This window comes from Protomyctophum bolini (genome assembly GCF_963924005.1).
Source record: "Protomyctophum bolini genome assembly, chromosome: 7".
Taxonomy (NCBI): Eukaryota; Metazoa; Chordata; class Actinopteri; order Myctophiformes; family Myctophidae; genus Protomyctophum; species Protomyctophum bolini.
Genome location: NC_137868.1, coordinates 45,822,004 through 45,843,852, shown reverse-complemented (window position 1 = coordinate 45,843,852; position 21,849 = coordinate 45,822,004). Strand labels below are relative to the sequence as shown.

The window sequence follows — 21,849 nt, the reverse complement described above, 5'->3', positions numbered from 1 at the left end:
CAAACTCAGTGAGTTGTTGCTGGGCTCCAACATTGAGCTTCTCTCCTCCGTTACCAACGGCAACCAGAACCACACGGGAGCTTCAGTCACCAGTGAGTTTATACTTCTGTGTGTGTGTGTGTGTGTGTGTGTGAGAGCATGCACAGATCTGTAAGCGTATACCAGGGTTTCGGTTGGCCCCGTTGACTGATTGAGAACGTGATTGGCCGATAATCTTGTCTGTCTGTCTTTCACCCAGATGGAGACTCGCTCAACAGCAGCTATGAGGTCAACGGCAGCTCTTCATCCAAGGTGAGGAGGCGCACGCACACACACACACACACACACACACACACACACAAAGCCAGACACACACACACACACACACACACACACACAAAGCCAGACACACACACACACACACGGTGTACAGCTGTTTGATCAAAGTGTGTGTGTGTGTGTGTGTGTGTTTCTCTCTTGTCTCTGCAGGACCGAAACGGGAACCACCAGGTTCAGGACAGACCTCTAAACCAGGTAAGGATGTCTTTCTAGAGCAGTGGTTTCCCCCGCCCCCCCCCCCCCCCCCCCCCCTGTCGCGGGTAAATCGTGTGTTTTAACGTATTACGAAGAGAACATGGATCGAATGGCGTGGAACGAGGATTATGCAGTCAAACTGTTACAATGTGCCAGCGTGAAGTAAACTCATGCCATATTGATGTTGTTGTTGTTGTTGTTGTCTTTCAGGAGGTTTGCCACCGGCTGATCAGCCTGAGCACCCAGCTGCACGCCCTGCAGGTCTGTTACTGAACTATCACTGATCTATATACAACTATACTACTAACCATACACTGAACACACCCAGCTGCATGCTATACAGGTCTGTTACTGAACTATCACTGATCTATATACAACTATACTACTAACCATACACTGAACACACCCAGCTGCATGCTATACAGGTCTGTTACTGAACTATCACTGATCTATATACTTTTGATTGATTGATTGAAATCTTTATTAACAGTTTGCAGAATTACAGTACATTTCAAGCACAAACTCAATACAAAGACTGTTAACTGTGAGTGGACGACCCAATTAAGCCTTACACTTGTTTACAACAGGGTCCACATTGTTCAATTCATCAAAACATTTAGAGACAAACAACTATACTAAATTACTTAGTATACTAGTATACTAGTGAATTATTACACTGTCACTGAACTATACACTGAATGAACAGTCAGTCATCTGTAAACAATAAACTGAATGTAGCAGTATGAATATTGCGATACTAGTCCGAATACCTGAATACAGAAAGCACACTGAAATCATCTGAATAGTAAAATCAAGAATGCAATTGATCTGAATGAAATATTCTGAATACAGCAATCGTAAGGGAATAATACGAATGAATGCAATCCTCTGAATTCAGTAATCATAATATAATAAAAAATAATAATCTGAATCCAGTCATCGGCATCAGCATAATTATGCAACTGTTTTTAGATCGTTTTGAAATTTGTCCTATAGCTTTGTAACATGTATATCTTTTGTTTTCCTTTTCCTGGTCTTCTGATGTATTGTGATGTTTTTTTTATATGATTTTGTATTACTCGACGACACTGAAAACGAGTTCAATTACTCCGTGTCATTTCGAGAATAAATAAAACTTGAATGAATGAATGAATGATTATAGTACAACATTATAAATGTTACCATTAACCCCTCCCCCCCCCCCCAGGCTACAGTGATTCGTCAGGACTCCATCCTGGCGTCGGTCTGCCTACGGGCAGGCCCCGCCTTGAACTCCGCCCCTTCCACGACCACGCTGAACAACGCCCCCGGAGGAGGAGGCGGAGCCGGGCCGCCGCGCCTGGCGCGCTCCGTGTCCCGAGACTCTGGGTTGGACGCCGGGCTGGGAGGCGTGGCCCTGGGAGGAGTGACGGCGGCCAATGACGGAGTGATGCTTCGCGGTCAGCTGGCTCTCCTACAGGTTCGGGATTTAGCGTTTGGTTTCCTATTTTCGTACTCGTATTTTCGAGTTTCAGTTTAGTTTTGATTATGTTTTTGAGTGGTGCAACCACTCCTACAACCAGCAATGTCCGTGTAGTCCGTGTAGCCCGTGCCTGTGACTTATTAGTACCAGTAGGGGGCGCCAGAAACAGTGAGGGATAGTGATGTGCCTGCTAATGAGAGAGAGAGAGAGAGAGAAAGGGGGGGGGGGGGGGGGGGGGGAATTGCACCACTCACTTCACACGGGTGTGATTTTTTTCCCCTCGTTCGCCTATTTTTTACTGACATTAACATTGAGTGACTGCAGTTTCTTCCAGCAGTGAAATGTCAATTTAACTTAAAATGTCTTTTCAATTCACCATTTGTCAGACTTTCATGTTGAATTTGCTATAACATAATTTTTGGAAAAAAAAGTAAAAACAAACATGATATGCCCAAGTCACCACGCTGCGCCTGTGATGTTCCTTTTGACTAAAATAAGAATTGAACGCACAGAATATACTGTGCAACTGAAAAACACCTTATTTTCTTCTACTCGGCATGTCTCATAGGAGGGCTGTGGGCAGTTCAGAAACCGTCTTCCAGTGACATCATCGATGGGGAATACAAGCTAATAAAAACTGCAGGCTTTCTAGTCCTGAAAAGTTGCAATGCGAAAATGGAAGCCATCGTTCTCACGATATTGAAAATCTTGTTTTAAAAAAATTCTGCCTAATGATGATGTTACTGGAAGACGGTGTCCGAACTGCCCACAGCCCTCCTATGAGACACAGGCTGAGTAGGAAAACATCGTGCCATTTTATCATGATTATTAGTGAGGACCTATTATACGAAGATAGGTTGAAAAGTGGTGAAGTGGTCCTTTAACATTGAGTGACTGCAGTTTCTTCCGGCGGCGTCCATTTAACTATAAAATGTCTTTTCAATTTTAGTTTTTTGGGGTTGGTCCTAATGAACTGTAATAACGCTCCCCCCCCCCCTCAGGAGGAGGTGGAGAGACTCAGGGAGAGCGAGAGGCTCCGACAGCAGAAGGAGCAGAAGGAGCAGCAGGAGCAGCAGAAGCAGATCAAAGAGGAGGTGCAGCCGCCGGTGGGAGGGGGCGGAGGAGGAGGAGGAGGGGGCGGCAGGAGGAGGAGACGCAGGGGGAGCAAAGGGAGCACCGGAGACACGGAGGAGGTAAGAGGAGATCTTAGTGTATGGGTCTTCATCCACAGGAGTCCTCTCTGAAGTTAAAATCTTTGGCCCCTTTTCCACCGCTTAAAGGAGAATGTCATACTAGAAGGCTTTCTTACCTTTATTTGTGGTTGTGTTATGTCGCCACCAAAGAGGTCCAGGTGTTGTTTTGTGCAAAAGTGCATTATTGGCTATTTCCCCTACCATAAGCCCTCAATGGGCGTTGGGTTTTTGTGCTAATTCGCTTATTTCCATCGAAATAAGTAGTACAGTGTGCCGCTTGGGATACTATTTACATTATGAAGAGAGGATATATAAAAAATAAATGGTAAATAGATGGAAATACCGGTAAGCACATTTTGAATGAAAGCAATTGGTTCGCATCCCTAAAGCCAAAGTGAGTGAATAGAGCGCCGCAGTCCCCGCCCCCTTTCAGAAAAGCGAGTGGCCCAGGAAGTGGAAGCCCCATGCATTCTCCCATCGGCACTTTTAATATAATTTATTTAAAGACGGTTACGCCGCGGACAAAGCCAATTCGAATCGTGACGAATCATGACAATGAACACAATATTTTGGGACGATCAAATCATTAGAAAGAAGAAAAGAAAGTCAGGAGACAACACTATTTGTTTTATTTTTCGTCTTATAAATTATTTGATCGGCCCAAAATATTGTGTTCATTGTCATGATTCGTCACAATCCGAATTGGCTTTGTCCGCGGCGTAACCGCCTTTAAATAAATTATATTAAAAGTGCCGATGGGAGAATGCATGGGGCTTCCACTTCCTGGGCCACTCGCTTTTCTGAAAGGGGGCGGGACTGCGGCGCTCTATAGAGTGTCCCCCATATACATATACTCTATAGAGTGTCCCCCATATACTTTTCAAAAAGTATTTATTTAAAGACGGTTACGCCGCGAGGCAAAGCCAACTCGGATGATCGTGACAAATCATGACAATAAAGTAATAAACACAATGTTTTGGGCAGATCAAATAATTAGGAAGAAGGGAAGAAAAAAAGGCAGGGTATACAACACTTTTTGTTTTGTTATTCTTCTTACTAATTATTTGATCGGCCCCCCAAACATTGTGTTTGTTGTCGTGCTTTGTCACGACTCCAGTTGGCTCTGTACGACGCTTAAAAGGTCTTTAAATAAATACTTTTTGAAAAGCCTATGAGGATGAAATGAATGGGGAATTACTTCCTGAGCCACCTGTCGTTCTGAATGGGGGCGGGACTGCGACGCTCTATTCAGGTTGGAAGATGCAGATGTGTTATTATTATTAAGTTATTATTATAATTATTTTTTCACCCATTTAGGCCTGACGTCGAACCTCATGTTTCTATATCAGTGGTTCTCAATATTTCATGTCAAGGACCCCCAGAAACTATATGTGTTTTTAACTATATATGCCACCGACCCCCATCTGAAACTTATGTAGTTCCAGGGACCTCCCCCAAGAAGCAAAGATTTGAGTTAAAAACGTTCGCTCTGAAAAAATATATATTCCAAATTTGCCCCACATTTTCACGATTTTTCAAAAATAGCTAGACCTACAAGCTCGTAGCGCGCCACTCGGTGGCGCGCTCTGAGCTTGTAGATCTGCTATTTTTCAATAGCTAAATTATGACAATGTTTAAAACAATAAAAGGGGTTCCAGGCCTACCCATTTAGGCCTGACGTCGAAATAAAAAGAAAATCTTCTAAATCATGACAGTTTACTGAAATACCTATGTTTGAGTGGTGCTCAATATTTCATGTCAAGGTACTCTGGTGTATGTCCTGTATGTGTATGTGTGTGTGTGTGTGTGTGTGTGTGCGTGCGCGTGTTCATTCGTGCGTTCTCCTCTCTGCTCCGAATCAGCCCGCGAAGAAGAGAGAGGGCGGAGACGCAGAGCCCCGCCCCACCGCCGCCGCCACCGCCCCATTGGCCAGTCAGGACCCCGTCGACCAATTGGACGGCGTTCAGGAGGAAGGCAGCGAGGAGGAGGAGGAGGAGCTTGAGGTGGTGAAGGTGTCCCCTCGCTCTGACAGCCCCAGAGGTACACGACACCAGACTACATATCTAACTCATTAACCCATTCTGACCTGAGATCAGATTCATACGAGGTTTCCACTGGACATGTACTGGTCTGATTAACCCATTCTGACCTGAGATCAGATTCTAAAAATGTCAGTTGTTCTTCGATTTTTCAAAAATAGCAGACCTACAAGCTCGTAGTGCGCCACTCGGTGGCGCGCTATGAGCTTGTAGGTCTGCTATTTTTCAATAGCTAAAGCATAACATGATGCTAACACCAAAAGGGGTTCCCGTTCAGAATGGGTTAATACAACGGGTCGCTTCGAGGAAGCAATCTTGATTGGTTGAAACGGCTTCTAGCCGTGGATCAAACCAGCACCGTTCACCACCTAATCAAAACTGAAAGAATTCAGCTGCTCTGTTTTCCCAGAGCGCTAGCAAACTCGGTGGCTAGGCTAGCTATTTTCTTGGGACATTTGTGGTCGTAGTGACTACATCTGTCATTAAAGAAATATATTTTTTCAGCGATTTTCTTAGTTTTAAGGGTAATTGTTGTAGAATTGCAGTATTACACTTCAGTGATGCTTGCGGAACTCGACTACGTCTCGTTCCTGACCGCATCACTGTCGTTGCAATAATCACGTTAAACCACACCCTCTCGTGTAATATTGCTTAATTAATACCTTTTAATGGCTTGAATAATGTATCATCCTCTACATAAATATCAGTCCGACATGGTTGCTCATAATGTAACCCGTTTCATTGGCGTCATATTGAGAAAAAAAATAACTCCACAACGTATTCTTTCAGACCTGCAAGACATCCCGGAGGAGTCCGAATTTGGGCCGGAGAGTCGGGAGGCGGAGCCTGAAGCTGGGACCACACCCAGTTAACGGTGGCCCCTCCCACCGCAAAGCTGCCGAACGCTTCTGTGGGGGAAAAAAGAAACTGGTTCATTTTTCAACTGAAAAAAAAAAACTTGCTGGATGAGTTCAGTTTCAGCTCTGTGAAAACATTCATTGCACACTTACACACTACATGCTCCATTACTCCATGGACTACGTTTAGTATATACTCAATGACTGTGGACTACATTATCGTACATACTGCATGACTATGGACTAATATAGTGTCATACTCCATGACTATGGAAAAGTACATACTAGGTGGTGCGCATTTCACATTCACATCCTGAAAGTTCTTTGCTACATATATCTCGAGTCCTATATAGGGTATGTGAATCGCCAGCGTCATCGTGATAATAATTCTATATTGATTTATTCGGATGAAAACGATATTTTTTACCGACGTCACAATTGTACCGCGCTTCCACTTCCGCTTTAGGCGCGTCGCGTTCGATATATATAGACGACATCTTATTGCCCCCGGGGGCTGACAACAATCATGTTGCATTTACATTCAACTTAACAGACGGAATGTGATTTGACAATACATTTTTTATTTGACTTTTTACCGTCGTTTTCTAATCGCTGAATTGTATTCCTGGAGATACAATAAATGATTATGGTGTATTTGTATTTTTAGCAGCTGTTAATGATGACATTCTGATTGCGTTACGAAGCTGCAAAACGGCGTGACCACTGCCTTAACCCGTTCTGGGCGGAACCAACTGACATTAGAACACTTTTCCGAACCGTGCGAGCATCGACAACGCCATGGTCGCTTTTGGATTTAAATTCCGAAACGGTGTCTTTTATCTGATTTTTAAAAAATAAATTATTAATATATATTTTTTTAAATGTGAATCAATTGTTTTGCTTCGCATAGATCGGAACAATTGAATCGATGAAGTGTGAACCAGATCGATTGGATCCCTACTCGCCCTAGAATCTGGATATGCATCCTGACAGAATCCGACAGGCACAGACTGTCTGAAACGATGTCGCTGTGTTGTAAACGTTAACCCATTATGACCTGAGATCAGATTCTAAAAAAGTCTGTTTGAAAATGACAGTTTTCTGAAAAAGCCATGTTTCTGATGTCAGTCGTTCTTCGATTTTTTCAAAAATAGCAGACCTACAAGCTCGTAGCGCGCCACTCGGTGGCGCGCTATGAGCTTGTAGATCTGCTATTTTTCAATAGCTAAAGCATAGCATGATGCTAACACCAAACTGGGTTTTAAGCCTGATTACATTCGTTCAAATCAGTGAATAATCACACCTCTACTACTGTACTGTATTATACACTCCATGACTGCGGACTACATAAAACATATTATGACTATTTGACTACATCTTTACTACATATACTGTGACTATGGACGATGTATATATTGGAAAGCATTCGAGTAGCAGTTGAAGTATTCTGAACATATTCATGAACATAAACATGCGTAGGTTGAGGACCTCATCCAGAGAAGTTGAAAAATGAAACTTTTTTTTCTTCCTTCGAAGCGAAACGCCCGCTTTTTCACAACCCCAAGTAAAAGCTTCACCAACAAAACCGTCGCAAAACGCCAAAACCATGACTTTTAACAGCTGGATCCACCAACCTGCCAACCTACCGACCGACCGACCGACCGCGTCCTCCAATGGGGACGGGAGTGACGGTCAGAATTCAGACTCTCTTTGCTTTGGTTTAGTGAAAGAAAAAAAAGCATGCATGAGACTTATGACCTGTCATAATATAATAAGATACGTTTTTTTTTTTTTTTTTTGAGCTATCCTCCTTAATATAAGATAAGTTATGTTTATATAAATGTTGGATCATCATCATCCGATTTTGGCATTCCACCTCGGGGGGGCACACGGTGGCAGCGGAATGACGCCCGGTCCCTCGCGTTGGGATTCCGAGAGGAACGGTGACCGTTTTTGTTTATCACATACCCCCCCCCCCCCCATAAGTCCTTATTCATTCACAAAGACGGTGAGAGAGAAAAAACTGACCCCTTTTCGACCGAGGAAACACATTAGTAGGCGCTGTTTAAAAACAAAAAAATGGCTCAACGTGGAGGAGAGAATTGGCCACTCTCGCCGTTATGCAGCCGTCGACAGTCGCTCTGTTTTTCGAGTGTGGCTGTCGGACCTTTTTTTTTACCAAAACCGTTAGCGTCTCGTTCAGGAGTTTCACGTCTTGACTGTCTTTGACATGAGCTTCGGTAGTTGCGAGGCGGCTCCTCCTCCTCCCCCGTTACCAGTTCAAGAGACATTATTATGGCAGCTGACCAAATTGGCGCACAAGGCCTCAGTCGGCACACCCTCAAGTATTCCTTGGTGGGTTTTTCTTTTTGCTACCCGCCTCACCCTCAAGGCAAACGAATACAGGGCCCGGGGGGGGGAGGTATGTGATAAGTTCTGAGCCCTCCTATCCTAAATGTACGATAACATGTTAGTCCTCCTGAGATGTTGTTTATGAAGGCTCCACATCCCTGTATGTTATTGTAAACTCTCTCTTTGAGCGTTTTGTCTCTTGTCTAAAAACCGATATATCCGTTGACGTACCGAACAAAGAGTCGGGACGCCCCGAGGACGGAGAACTTGAAACCTTTTTTTATGTAATCTTATGGAATGAGATTTTAGAGACGTGTAGATTTTACCTTGCATTGCCAGTAGAGTTTCCGCGGAGCGCGGTAAAGGAAGTATGTTATTTCTGATGTACTGTATAACTTGACTTGTAGTCTCACTTATGATGTACAAAGAGCTGTGCTCCTCTCCTCTCTGCCCTGCTATAGGACAAACGGCACCACCTGCTGTCTGGACGCGTTATTACACGTCAACAAGAAGGGCCCCCCCTCTCTCTCTTTTTCGGGGGCTCCGATTTCATACCAGCAAGCCGTAAAGTCACTGTAAATTCTGCTAATACTGTAAACTATCTGCTTGCGTGTGAGCAATACTGTTTCTTTGGCGAGACAGGAGATAGTTTTGAAGTTATTTTATTTCTTCCCCCCTTTCGGTTTTTGAGTATGCAGACATTGAGTGCCGTTTGGTTCTTGCGGGGCATTCCGTTGAGACTGACTGAATAGGGCGGGGTGGGGGGTTGGGGGGGGGGGGGTGTATTATACTTGTTTTACAAATCTTTGTGCCTGCTTTTTTTTTTGTTGTTGTCTTCCAAAGGGCTCAGCAGCAGGGTCAGGTTCCCCTATATCTGGCTCACATCAAAATCCACTTGTATATCAAACAACAAAAAACCAAACTGCCTGCCTGGTTATCAGAGTAGAGTATAGAGGGCAGCAGTCCCGCCCCCTTTCAGAAAAGCGAGTGGCCCAGGAAATGAAACCCCAATGCATTTTTCCATCGGGACTTCGAATATAATTTATTTAAAGACTGTTACGCCGCGGACAAAGCCAATTCGGATCATGACAAATCATGACAATGAACACAATGTTTTGGGACGATCAAATCATTAGAAAGAAGAAAATAAAGGCAGGAGACAACACTATTTGTTTTGTTTTTCGTCTTATAAATGATTTGATCGTCCCAAAACATTGTGTTCATTGTCATGATTTGTCATGATCCGAATTGGCTTTGTCCGCGGCGTAACCGTCTTTAAATAAATTATATTCGAAGTGCCGATGGAAGAATGCATTGGGGTTTCATTTCCTGGGCCACTCGCTTTTCTGAAAGGGGGCGGGACTGCTGCGCTCTATAGAGGGGAAGTCTTTGGACCATTTGTTTTTTTTTAATATATATATATATAAATAATAATTATATTATTACTTGTCATGGGGGGTGGAAACCTAGTATTTCAAGTATTTCAGATAGTATGGCAGATCGACGGGCTCGAAGAAAAAAAAACGTATAGGGCGTTCATTCTAAAGAGATTTTTTGGGGCTTTTCTTGCCTTTTATTGATAGGTTACAGTAGCCACGCAGCAAATGCTGTCGGGCTTGGCGGGGGGCGGCGGCGTTCGGAACCAAAGCTACACCAACGACTGACCTTTAACCCCTAGAGCCTTTACCTGTATACTTCTCCTTACGCCGTCGGTGCTGCGATGCGTTGTGTGAGCTCATCGAGGTGCTATTTTTCGCGTGAGGGAGGAAGTATCAACGGACGGAAGCATGGCGGACGGTTCGGACTAGTATAGCGCTCCGATAAAGACTATAACCCCGGCCAATAAAGTCTTAATGTTAATTTAATATGATAGAATCCTGGGAAAGTTGACTGAACGAGGTTTTATTTTTTTATTTTGATGCCACACATAACATCCGGTAGAGCTGCCCCTTGGTCCCGGTCTCGGCTCCATTAGCACGAGCTGGAGTTAGGGGGGGGGGGGCGCGGCCTTATTTAACCACTTGAGCTCCATTTCAATAATCCTATTTGTGAACATGTTCGTATCTGTATAACGAATGCCACTGCCCCCAAAAAGGAGGATGCCAGGTTTGAGCGGTTAAGACATCTGGTAGACATGGCATTCACACCGGATACGATACATTTATTTATTTTTTGTCCGGGGGGGGGGGGGGGGGGGAACGAACTCAAATATGAAGACGTGATATTTCACACCTACGCCCCGGAGAGAGAGAGAGAGAGAGAGACACACATTTAGATAGATATATGTCGAAAAATGTTCACCTCAAGCGGTTTTCGCTGAAGAGAACTACAGAAAGTGTGTGGAGGGAATTAAGCCAAAAATATCACATCCGGCCTGAATGCAACAAAGTGTTGAGTTTCCCCACATTTCAAGCGACGACTGTTTTTTTTATCGCGTTCAGTGTGAATTCACCACGAGCGTAACGTCAACAACGAAATCGGACTCGGCAGGATATATATTTGTCATGTCCCCCCCCCCCCTCTCATATCGCCCGATTTATTATATTTTAAATAAAGTCAATCGTCTGTATAAATGTCTGATCAGTCGTTTTTGGGTGGGGGGGAAGGAAGATACGAGAGACCTTGTAAATGTTTTATGTTGTAATTTTATTGCCTTTTTCTTTTATTTTTTTTGTATCATTTTCCCAGTTGACTTCCCGTTTACCGTGTGCTGTTCATAAACCTTCCAGAAATTCCGATCAGTGGTCCTGTGTGGTTTGTCCGTGCGCGCGTGCCTGTGCCTGTGCCTGTGCCTGTGTCTGTGTGTGTGTGTGTGCTCGTGTGCGTGAGGGAGAGAGAGAATTATGGGGTGTGTTGTGTGTGTGTGTGTGTCACATCAAAGTCCAGTAGAGACAATGCGGCCACACCCAGGCAGCAGATGGTACGGTGGTACTACAACAACAAACACATACTGTACACAGGCTGGGAGGTCCCGCTTTACAGCAAAACAGCGGGAGGTCCTTCCATAAATAGGGCAGACACACCTCCTGGCTGTCTATGACGGCCAGATAAGATATTTAGTTTAGATATTTAGTCGGCAGTATACATATTGTCCCAGTTAAGAACAACGCCGCCGTAGTTGAGGCAACTTTTCATACTTACTGTGTGCATTGACTATAATGTTAGTTTTCTTTTTCATATGGGCCCTTGCATGTCTGAAGTAAAATGAGAAAGACAAATTATATACGGCCATGCCCACTTCACATGCTACATAAAGCATGATGACATTTTGAATATTTTGCCTTCTATAGGTTGTTGTATGGCATTGGTCACATATTATGCCAATTATGAAAATTGATCAACATGCAAGTTGGCATCCGGCAGTTTCCACATGCTGGGGAACCATACTAAACATTTATGTATGTGCCAATTGTCTATGTTTAAGTTAATTCATGATTAAGATTAATAATTATTTTGGTTAAAAAAAAAGGTTAAAAAGCTATGCTGGTTATTTGATTGCATCTCATGAGTGTCATGTGTGTGTTTACAAAGGTCTAGCTGACCTGATCTGAGTGTGACCTAATTGCCCTTTGATTTGATGGGAGCCAATAATGTCCTTTGATGTTATTGGGAGCTAATTTGGACCCGTTTGAGGCACCTGTGTGTATTTCTGTTTGATGTCACAGTCTTGTAGTCAGTTGGAGTCAGACACAGAAGGAAGCAACACAGTTTTTTGACCATACATTGGACTCTGTAATTTTTGGTGTTTTTTCCCAGTAAAACCTTTCGATGAAAAGTTATTTTTGTCTAGTCGTTTGCGTACAACTATTGTTTTGTGTTTTTGTGAGGTCTACTCCTCCAAGTGGTACATTTTTAAAGAACATTTAGACGGAGTGCCACTACAATTTATAACATAAAACGTTGGTGTACTCATAACACATTCTGGCTACTAGACTACATGGCTCACAAAACTACAAATGCTAGGCCTATATTACTGTCACTGTCAGGGCAGGGATTTCATGAGTGCCGTGGACCCTCTGTGACCCAAAGCTATAGGCCTTCTTTCTGCCCGTCAAAGAATCTATGCCCAGAGGCCAGTGGCATTGATGACCTGCCCACATGCACTGCCCCATGCAGCTCATTTTATTTAGCAGTTTTCTGCTCTGCTCTTTCTGATCAATTCTGTTTCTAGACACCAGTAATTTTGTTGATATTCGGAATTCTTATAACCCCTAAAATGAGTGGAATCCAGTGACTATGATGAGTGTGTATGAATTAAAAAAAAAAAAACTTAAAGAATTAACGTTAACTGCTTGTTTATTTAACATCAGGTCAGGACATTTATTTGGATTCATAGGCTATACCAGCCTTACAGTAGGCTATAGAGCAGAGAAGTAGTCCATTTTGAAACGAAAGAATGCTTAATAATCTCACATCACATTAAAAATAATTCTTGCATTCATCTGTTACAGTGCTTCAACCAGGTGTCTGAGTAATATTTAGTTGACTATTGAATATCATATCAATATTTTTTTGTGTAAAGATCAAGACAAAAGAAGCTCACAATAATCCACTCCCTTCTAGGACACTCAAAAGCATGACAGTGATACTAAAAGCGTTTTCATTTTTGCTTAACAGGAGAGATGATCAGAGGAGAAGCTTTCTCATCACCGTCAGGAATGAGCGAAGAGAAAAACGGGACATAGATTTTTTTAACATTTAAGCCTTCGCAGTAGAGAAGAGCCCTGGTTTCAACATCATAAAAGGAGACCTGCTTTTTCTCATAATCCAGAAACACACCAATCTTCTGGACATCGATTTTGACAGAGTCGGGCGTCATAAATGTATTCTTTGCTGAGTAATTTCCTCCATTAACCACCTGCAACGATATGACGCCTTCAATCCAAGACAGCTGACTATTTTTTCTGTTGATAGACTGAGGAACCACCCCGATGGTCCACACAGTCTTCCCTTTAAGCTGAACCTCATAATAAACTTTCCCCGAAGAGAAGCTCTCTTTTCCCAGCACACAGGGAACTTTATCAAATCTCTCTTTCTTGTCAGGAAGAATCTTCTTCACGTTTCCATATTTCACTTGCTTCCCGTCCAAAGAGAGGACGAGGTTGGGGTGCGCTGTGTCAGGGTCCAGAGTCACATCTACTGCATACTGCTGCTGGATCTTCTTCAGCATGACCTCAGGGAGCTTCTCCATTTCTCCATCCAGCGTCTCCTGCAGCTGAGCGATAGCTGTGTGTATATTCTTCACACTCACCTCACAGGATAGCTTAACGTTACTCAACCAGCTCAGGTGTGCTACGCTGTAGCGAGACGGGAAGCTCTGCAGAAGGTGGAGGTGGTCCTCGGTGTGCGAGAGCTGCTCCAGCTCAGTGCTTTTCCTCTGGAGCTCAGTGACATCTTCCTCCAGCTTTCTGATGAGGCCCCTAGCCTAGTTTCCATGCGCCGACAATAGAGTTGGAAAAGACACGTTCAGCCAAACACCACAATGTCTAGTATGCCAGTATTGGCCTTATTCCAACGTCCTGCATGATAACGGTTGATTCCGTATATTTAATACAGAACGGGTGAGACATACGCGTACCTCCTCCTCGGGTTCTCCTGCATTGCATCCATCATGTGGAATGAACTCACACACCAGGTAGGGAGAAAAAAAAACCTCTTAGATTAGATTGAGAATTTGAGAGCTTGGAAATAAAGAACCAAAACTTTTTTTATTATTTTATCGGTCAACCAGATATGTACTGTAATTGTACCAGATATAACGTATAGGCTAGACCAGGGGTAGGCAACCATTAACATGACGCTGCCAGATCCAAGAAGCTTGCTACACATTTTGTTTGTTTCAATACCGCCCCCAGCTGGCAAAGTCAGGTTAGGCAACCATAGGCACGGGTGCCAACATTAACTATAGCACAGGAGTGTATGTGATCACTGATCAGTGGCACACTGGCATAAGTGTGAGAGACAGGGGTTTTCTTTTCAAATTAAATATTCAATAACGTTTAGTCAGTTAAATGAAGTCCCAAAAGCACATGATTCTATATGTTCATTCAAACTCTGACTGGGGACTGGGAGGGAGTCTGGGAGATATAGTTGGGTTAAGTGTAATGATCATTATGTTGATGTGAAGAAAACATGTCTAAAGAAGAAGGTTGTTTTACACAAAATCAGTTAGAAATATTAATTTATTTATTTCCACTTAGTTTTTATTTGAGGAAAAAAAAACATGAACAAAAACGAGCAACAACCACAAAAAAAACCCAACAAGAAATATTACATTTTCGTTGTGGTGTCATTAAAGTTAGTGTCGATGTGGCACACTGACTGGCAAGAAATGTTAAACATGGCAATTCATGTCCAAAAGGTTGCTGATCCCTGGGCTAGACTGCTCTGTGCCAACTACAGTCATTTGAATGGCATCGTGTTCAAGGTTGTGCAAAACAGAGAATTGTGTATAGTTCTTTTTAACAGTGTTTAGTTTTTCCACCAATTTCTCTCACATGACTCACAAAACTACAAATACTAGGCCTATATTACTGTCACTGTCAGGGCAGGGATTTCATGCAGGCCATGAGTGCCGTGCACCCTCTGTGACCCTCAGCTATAGGCCTTCTTTCTGCCCGCCAAAGAATCTATGCCCAGAGGCCAGTGGCATTGATGACCTGCCCACATGCAGCTTATTTTATTTAGCAGTTTTCTGCTCTGCTCTTTCTGATCAATTCTGTTTCTAGACACCAGTAATTTTGTTGAGATTCAGAATTCTTATGACGCCTAAAATGAATTGGAATCCAGTGACTATGATGAGTGTATGAATTAAAAAAAATAAAACTTAAAGAATTAACGTTAACTGCTTGTTTATTTAACATCAGGTCAGACACTTATTTATTTGGATTTATAGGCTATACCAGCCTTACAGTAGGCTATAGAGCAGAGAAATAGATCAATTTGAAACGAAAGAATGCTTAATAATCTCACATCACATTAAAAAGAAATGTTGCATCAAACTATTGAATATTATATATAATATCATCATATTTCTTGTGTAAAAAAACAAGAGAAGCTCACAATAATCCACTCCCTTCTAGGACACTCAAAAGCATGACAGTGATACAAAAAGTGTTATTTTTGCTTAACAGGAGAGATGATCAGAGGAGTAGCTTTCTCATCACCGTCAGGAATGAATGGTGAGAAAAACGGGAAATGGATGCTCTTATTATCATATAAGCCTCCGCAGTAGAGAAGAGCCCTGGTTTCAACATCATAAAAGGAGACCTGCTTTTTCTCATGATCCAGAAACACACCAATCTTCTGGACATCGATTTTTAATGAGGCAATGTTCGTCAAACATTTATTCTCCGCGGAGTAGTTTCCTCCATTAACCACCTGCAACGAGCTGGCGCCTCCATACCAAGGCAGCTGACTATTTTTTCTGTTGATAGAATGAGGAACCACCCCAATGGTCCACGCAGTCTTCCCTTTAAGCTGAACCTCAAAATAAACTTTCCCTGAAGAGAAGCCCTCTTTTCCCAGCACACATGGAACTTTATCAAATCTCTCTGTCTTGTCAGGAAGAATCTTTCTCACGTTTCCATATTTCACTTGCTTCCCGTCCAAAGAGAGGACGAGGTTGGGGTGCGCTGTGTCAGGGTCCAGAGTCACATCTACTGCATACTGCTGCTGGATCTTCTTCAGCATGACCTCGGGGAGCTTCTCCATTTCTCCATCCAGCGTCTCCTGCAGCTGAGAGATAGCTGTGCGTATGTTCTTCACACTCACCTCACAGGACAGCTTAACCTCACTCAACTTGCTCAGGTGTGCTACACTGTAGCGAGACGGGAAGCGCTTCAGAAGGTGGAGGTGGTCCTCGGTGTGTGAGAGCTGCTCCAGCTCAGTGCTTTTCCTCTGGAGCTCAGTGACATCTTCCTCCAGCTTTCTGATGAGGCCCTCGGCCTCGCGCGTTGCCGATCGGGACTTCAACTCTATCACCTCGATGAGCTCGGCCTCTGTTCTCTTAATGGAAGACACCAGAGCGGCGCAGACCTGAACGGTTTCCGCTTTTTCATTCTCTGCCATTATATTGTTCTTCTCTACTGTGACTCTGAACTGCTGAATCTTTTCCTGTCGCTCCCGGATCATCTTCTCTAGCTCAGCCCTTTTCTCGTCCAACTGCGGTCGCTTCTGTTCATACTCTACCTCTATCAGGACTGTATCGTGATCTTTATGATCTGTCTTCAAACATGTGACGCAAATATATTTGTTGTCTCTTCTACAGAAGAGCTCCAGCATCCTGCCGTGTTCTTTACACAGCCTGTCCTCCAGTTTTACAGGGTCGACTAACTTGTGCGTCTTCAAAGATGCAACTTTATGATGAGGCTCCAGATGCGTCTCACAATAAGACGCCACGCATGTCAGGCAGCTCTTCACGGAATTAATCTTGGTGTCAGAGCAGGCATCACAGGGCACTTCCTCTGGGATGGGAACGGGAGCATCTAGTTTAGACTTCTTGAAATGAGCAGCCACCTCAGAGATCAGCGTGTTGACACAGAGATCTGGTCTCGGGTCAAAAGCTTTTTTACACATGGGACATTGGCAGACGTCACTGCTGTCCCAGTACTTTGTGATGCAGGCTTTGCAGAAGCTGTGTCCACACGGAGTAGTTACAGGCTGACTGAAGAGATCCAGACAGATGGAGCAGAGAAAACTGTCCTCTGATATCGCACTGGTGCTGGCAGAGGCCATAGCTGTAGGAGGAGAGAAGAGGAGATGTTTTATTAACCCAAAGATATCATAGCAAAAAACATACATTTTGTAATAGTGACTGTAAAGCACTCACTATTGTAAATGTAGAACACAAGATGTGCTGAACTCACGATTAAAATGTTATTATTATTTTCATAATATAAGAAGGAGGAAGAAGAAGAGGAGGAGAGGAGATATTTTATTAAACCAAAGATGTCTTAAGTCAGACCTCCCCTCATAACTAAAAGTTTTAAGATTGACTGTAAAGCACTCCAAACACAAGCTACATGGCTGGCTTGGCTGCCATATAGGCATACAGTATATGATTATAGTTGGAAAAGTGAGTGTTGTTGTTTTCTTAAATTATTTTATAAGAATTATAGACAAGGAAAGCACTTCCCAGTTTACTTTTGAATTCCCACACAGACATTTGTGTTTACTGACTTTCCATTCATTGATTAGGACAGTAACACATTACACTATCAATATGTAAGTGTCATAATTATAGTACTCGGGCTTCGAATCCACTCTCCTGGCCAAGACAAAAGTGTGTGTGCGCGTGCGTGTGTGTGTGTGTGTGTGTGTGTGTGTGTGTGTGTGTGTGTGTGTGTGTGTGTGTGTGTGTGTCAGGCTAATACAGTCATAATGGGATATTGTCTTGTCATTGTGTGCCCACAGCTGGTTATTTTACAACCAATGACACTACAGGCAGGGTTAATGATTTAAAATTCACATAAAACCATAAAACCAATCTCTCCGACCTCTGAGCTAATTACTTTAGGTACTATAGTTATTTATAAGCACTGCAAATCTTTTAGTAGCACACAAGCTGAAGAGGACTAAATGATGCATCTTTTTAAAAACGTTTCTGCAAGTTTAATATTAACGGGACCATACAAAGGATCATATTTGAACTAAATAAGTAACAACTGTAACTTGAACCCCAAACGTCCGTGTGCATGGCAATTAAAGTAAAAGTGTCCTTTACTATTTTTGCTATATTGATGTAAAATGCAAACACAAACAAGTCAAGTCTAACTACAAAACAGTAATAATAGTTTATTAGGTAGGCCTACTCTTCTACAGTGGAAGAGTCTGGTGTGGAGTCTTCATGTGGACTCATGCAGGCTAAGCAATTTCATCATCCACTCCCTATTACCCAAGATCTGAATACAAACAAAAATCATAGCATTCTGAACTAACCTGTTTGAATGTAGAATTTCCCTTTCTGTGAATGCAGACTTTTTTCTCCCCGTTTTTGTGCACCTTTAAAAAGATAGAAGCGTGCAACGATATTCCTCTGATGTGAAAACCTTTCAGAACAGTTACAGTTGAGGCTTCAGTAGGCAAAGGTTTTGTTTCTGCAGAATTACTGACTGTACTGTATAAGTTTCGTTTCCGTGAAATGGCACAACAGTAATGCTCCTCCCCGATCCCCGGTCTTCTCTTCCTGATATTATAGTTAACTCTTTAGGGACAAGTCATATAAAATAAGTGGCGTGATCCAGCTGTCAGACTTCAGTTCTTGTCCGACTCTTGGTAAGCTATAGGCCCTGTGGTCATTGCCTATGATGTTGACCATCAAGGCAATATCTTCTCAGTACAGTAGACAAGCAGCAGGAGAATGATCTCTGAATCCTGTCCTGAAATATACACCAGACACCCCATTCGACTGTTTCAGTGCATAGAATATGCTCACTGTTTCAGTATGTCACATATCAGCTATTGTGACGGACGGGTGGTGATAATGGTATTTTTGTGTCACTGATGTCAATGACGGAGGCGCCGCGTGAGGGACCCCTGAGCGAGGCGCCGTGCCGAGCGTTACGAGGCCCCCCAGACCCGACTCAGTGCCGTCCGAGCTACGTCCCGATAGGCAGAGAATAGTATATATTAGCAGCCCCTAGTTTCCATGCGCCGACAATAGAGTTGGAAATGACACGTTCAGCCAAACACCACAATGTCTAGTATGCCAGTATTGGCCGTATTCCAACGTCCTGCATGATAACGGTTGATTCCGTATATTTAATACAGTGATAACGGGTGAGACATACGCGTACCTCCTCCTCCAGTTCTCCTGCATTGCATCCATCATGTGGACTGAACTCACACACCAGGTAGGGAAAAAAAAAACCTCTTAGATTAGATTGAGAATTTGAGAGCTTGGAAATAAAGAACCAAAACTTTTTTATTATTTTATCGGTCAACCAGATATGTACTGTAATTGTACCAGATATAACGTATAGGCTAGACCAGGGGTAGGCAACCATTAACCTGACCCTGCCAGATCCAAGAAGCTTGCTACACATGTTTGTTTCAATACCGCCCCCAGCTGGCAAAGTCAGGTTAGGCCAGGGATACTCAAATAGATTTACCTGTGGGCCACATTACAAAAATTGCAAGGGGCCAGGGGCCAGTAGATAAAATTACGACATTAATGATACTTGATAACTTCTCTCTTTCAATTGCTTCATTTTCGCAAAATGTATCAAAGTAGGGGAGAGCCGCCACAGATGTAACATTTTGCACGTTTCATTTTTTTACTCGGAGATCCGTTTAGCTACACATGTAATATTTTCAGGCAACGGACCTACACATGTCAGCTACCATAAACCACTTCAAGTTATTTTTTTGATAAAACAGGTCGGGAGTTATTAAACCGAACGTGGACGCTGTTTCAGTGTTACATTTGCTGCGCATATCGGATTAATTGTAACAGCATGGAGTATAAATGTAACAACGCTAAAAAACACCATTAAACATATCGTTTTCAGCTTAAAGCAATTATATTTCATTGAAGCAACTCCTTAGCATTGTTTTCATACCATGGATGTGATAAGAAAATGTATCAAACATATTGGGAAATATTAAATAGTATCGGGTGTACCAGTTTGGGCTTTTTTTTTCAGTTCAATGGGGAAATACATTGATTAAACAAACGTTTGATTGATTGAGTTGTACAATGTTATACAACCCTAAACTAATTTTAGAATACACTACACAATACAATACAATTTTAGAACATATAATATTGGCCAATATGTCAAATATGTAAATATTACTTATAATGGCATTGAATGGAAGCGGACCATTTGTAACACATGTTACAATTGACCCTCCCTCCGAAGTTTTCTTTGCCGTTGCTTACAGACCAGAATGAACGTGAATTCCGTCTAAACACGATGCAAACTAATGAAGAACATAAGCATGAAGACATCCATGTGGATTTTTATTCACCAACACCAAAGAAAAAACTTGTAGAACACAAATACTCCAGGTGTAAAATTGCCCGCAGAATGAAGGTAAACACTTCAAACTTCCTGGGCACGTAGAGTACGTTGCTGTACACATACTGACGCGATGGCGTCATGGTGGCGTTGACCAATCAAGAGATAACGTCCATGTTACAACCGTGACGCGTTACATCCAAGGCGGCTCTCCCCTACAATGTGCATGCACACAATATGTAAATAAATAAATGTGTTACATTTTCTTGCATAAACACAAAGAGCTGTTTCCATAACTGCACAAATGATTGCACATAACATGAGTAGCTGTTATAATAACATAATAACATAACATGAGTAGCTCTTTGCCTGCCTGCATGCCTGCCTGCCTGCCTGCCTGCCTGTCTGTCTGTCTGTCTGTCTGTCTGTCTGTCCATGAGTAGTTATTTGTCTGTCTGTCAATGAGTAGCTGTCTTACTGTCTGCCTGTCTATGAGTAGCTGTCTGCCTGCCTGTCTATGAGTAGCTGTCTGTCTGCCTGCCTGTCCAATTGTCCATGAGTAGCTGTCTGTCTGCCTGTCTGAGTAGCTGTCTGCCTGCCTGCCTAATTGTCCATGAGTAGCTGTCTGTCTGCCTGTCTATGAGTAGCTGTCTGCCTGCCTGCCTAATTGTCCATGAGTAGCTGTCTGTCTGCCTGTCTATGAGTAGCTGTCTGCCTTCCTGCCTGTCCAATTGTCCATGAGTAGTTGTCTGTCTGTCTATGAGTAGCTGTCTGCCTTCCTGCCTGTCCAATTGTCCATGAGTAGCTGTCTGCCTGCCTGTCCAATTCTCCATGAGTATAGCTGTCTGTCTGCCTGTCTATGAGTAGCTGTCTGCCTGCCTGCCAGCCAGCAAGTTGGTTAACAGAAAATAAATTGTTATGGCTGAGTAAAATAAAATACAATAAACACAATTTGCCTGAAAATAGATTACCCAGCTACAGAGGCGGAAAGTTCTTATAACGGCAGGGGGTTCAAGCACCTCCCCCCCCCCCCCCCAGCGGTGGAAAAAAAACGAGTTTTGTTTTTTCGAACAAAAGCCACCTTATTAGCATTTGAATGCGGCATGCGCGGCGGCCCAACACCTATCTTGTAGTTGTAACCCCTCGTAAAGGTATGTCACTTGTGACTACGTGCATGACAACATGACCACTGGGGAGGGGACATTTCAGTGGACAGTCAGTGGGTGCATAATTTACTGCAGTGCATATAGATATATTTTGCCAAAATGCAGTGGGTTCAGTCGCGCCTTTGCCAAAATGCCAGGGGGTTCAATCGCGCCTCTGAACCCACGGAGTTTCCGCCACTGCCCAGCTATGACCTTTTTCATGAAAAAGAATTAGTAGTGATATGGCTGACTGAGTAAAATAAAACAATCTACCTGAAAATAGATAGCTATAAGTGAAGAGCAATTTCCGCAATTTCCGCAATTA

At 43.0% G+C, this 21,849-nt stretch overlaps 2 protein-coding genes and 1 long non-coding RNA gene across 3 annotated transcripts in view; 2 read left to right on the top strand and 1 right to left on the bottom strand.

The window, feature by feature from the left end:
- The window catches only part of LOC308318758 (rho guanine nucleotide exchange factor 2-like), a 36,019-nt gene extending 28,817 nt beyond the window's left edge, over positions 1-7,202 (top strand). Inside the window, exons 17-24 of the mRNA XM_080768387.1 lie at positions 1-92; positions 239-291; positions 469-513; positions 724-774; positions 1,721-1,972; positions 2,977-3,168; positions 5,031-5,208; positions 5,997-7,202. The exon at positions 1-92 is cut by the window's left edge and continues 4 nt beyond it. Of these exons, the coding sequence (XP_080624513.1) occupies positions 1-92; positions 239-291; positions 469-513; positions 724-774; positions 1,721-1,972; positions 2,977-3,168; positions 5,031-5,208; positions 5,997-6,079 (946 nt within the window). The 3' untranslated portion in view covers positions 6,080-7,202. The remainder of the gene's footprint in view (positions 93-238; positions 292-468; positions 514-723; positions 775-1,720; positions 1,973-2,976; positions 3,169-5,030; positions 5,209-5,996) is intronic.
- Positions 7,203-9,287: 2,085 nt separating this feature from the next.
- LOC308319290 lies at positions 9,288-11,152 on the top strand. Its single transcript, XR_013964448.1, has 2 exons — positions 9,288-9,378; positions 9,803-11,152. It is a non-coding gene; the product is annotated as an uncharacterized lncRNA (long non-coding RNA).
- Positions 11,153-15,532: 4,380 nt separating this feature from the next.
- Positions 15,533-18,532, bottom strand: LOC308317915 (E3 ubiquitin-protein ligase TRIM39-like; the record flags this gene model as incomplete). Its single annotated transcript, XM_080767264.1, has 2 exons — positions 18,356-18,532; positions 15,533-17,154 (listed from the first exon to the last, which is right to left on the bottom strand). Exon 2 carries the CDS (start codon positions 17,150-17,152, stop codon positions 15,533-15,535), a length of 1,620 nt encoding a protein of 539 aa, XP_080623390.1. The 5' UTR covers positions 17,153-17,154; positions 18,356-18,532.
- Between the last annotated feature and the right edge of the window lie 3,317 nt (positions 18,533-21,849).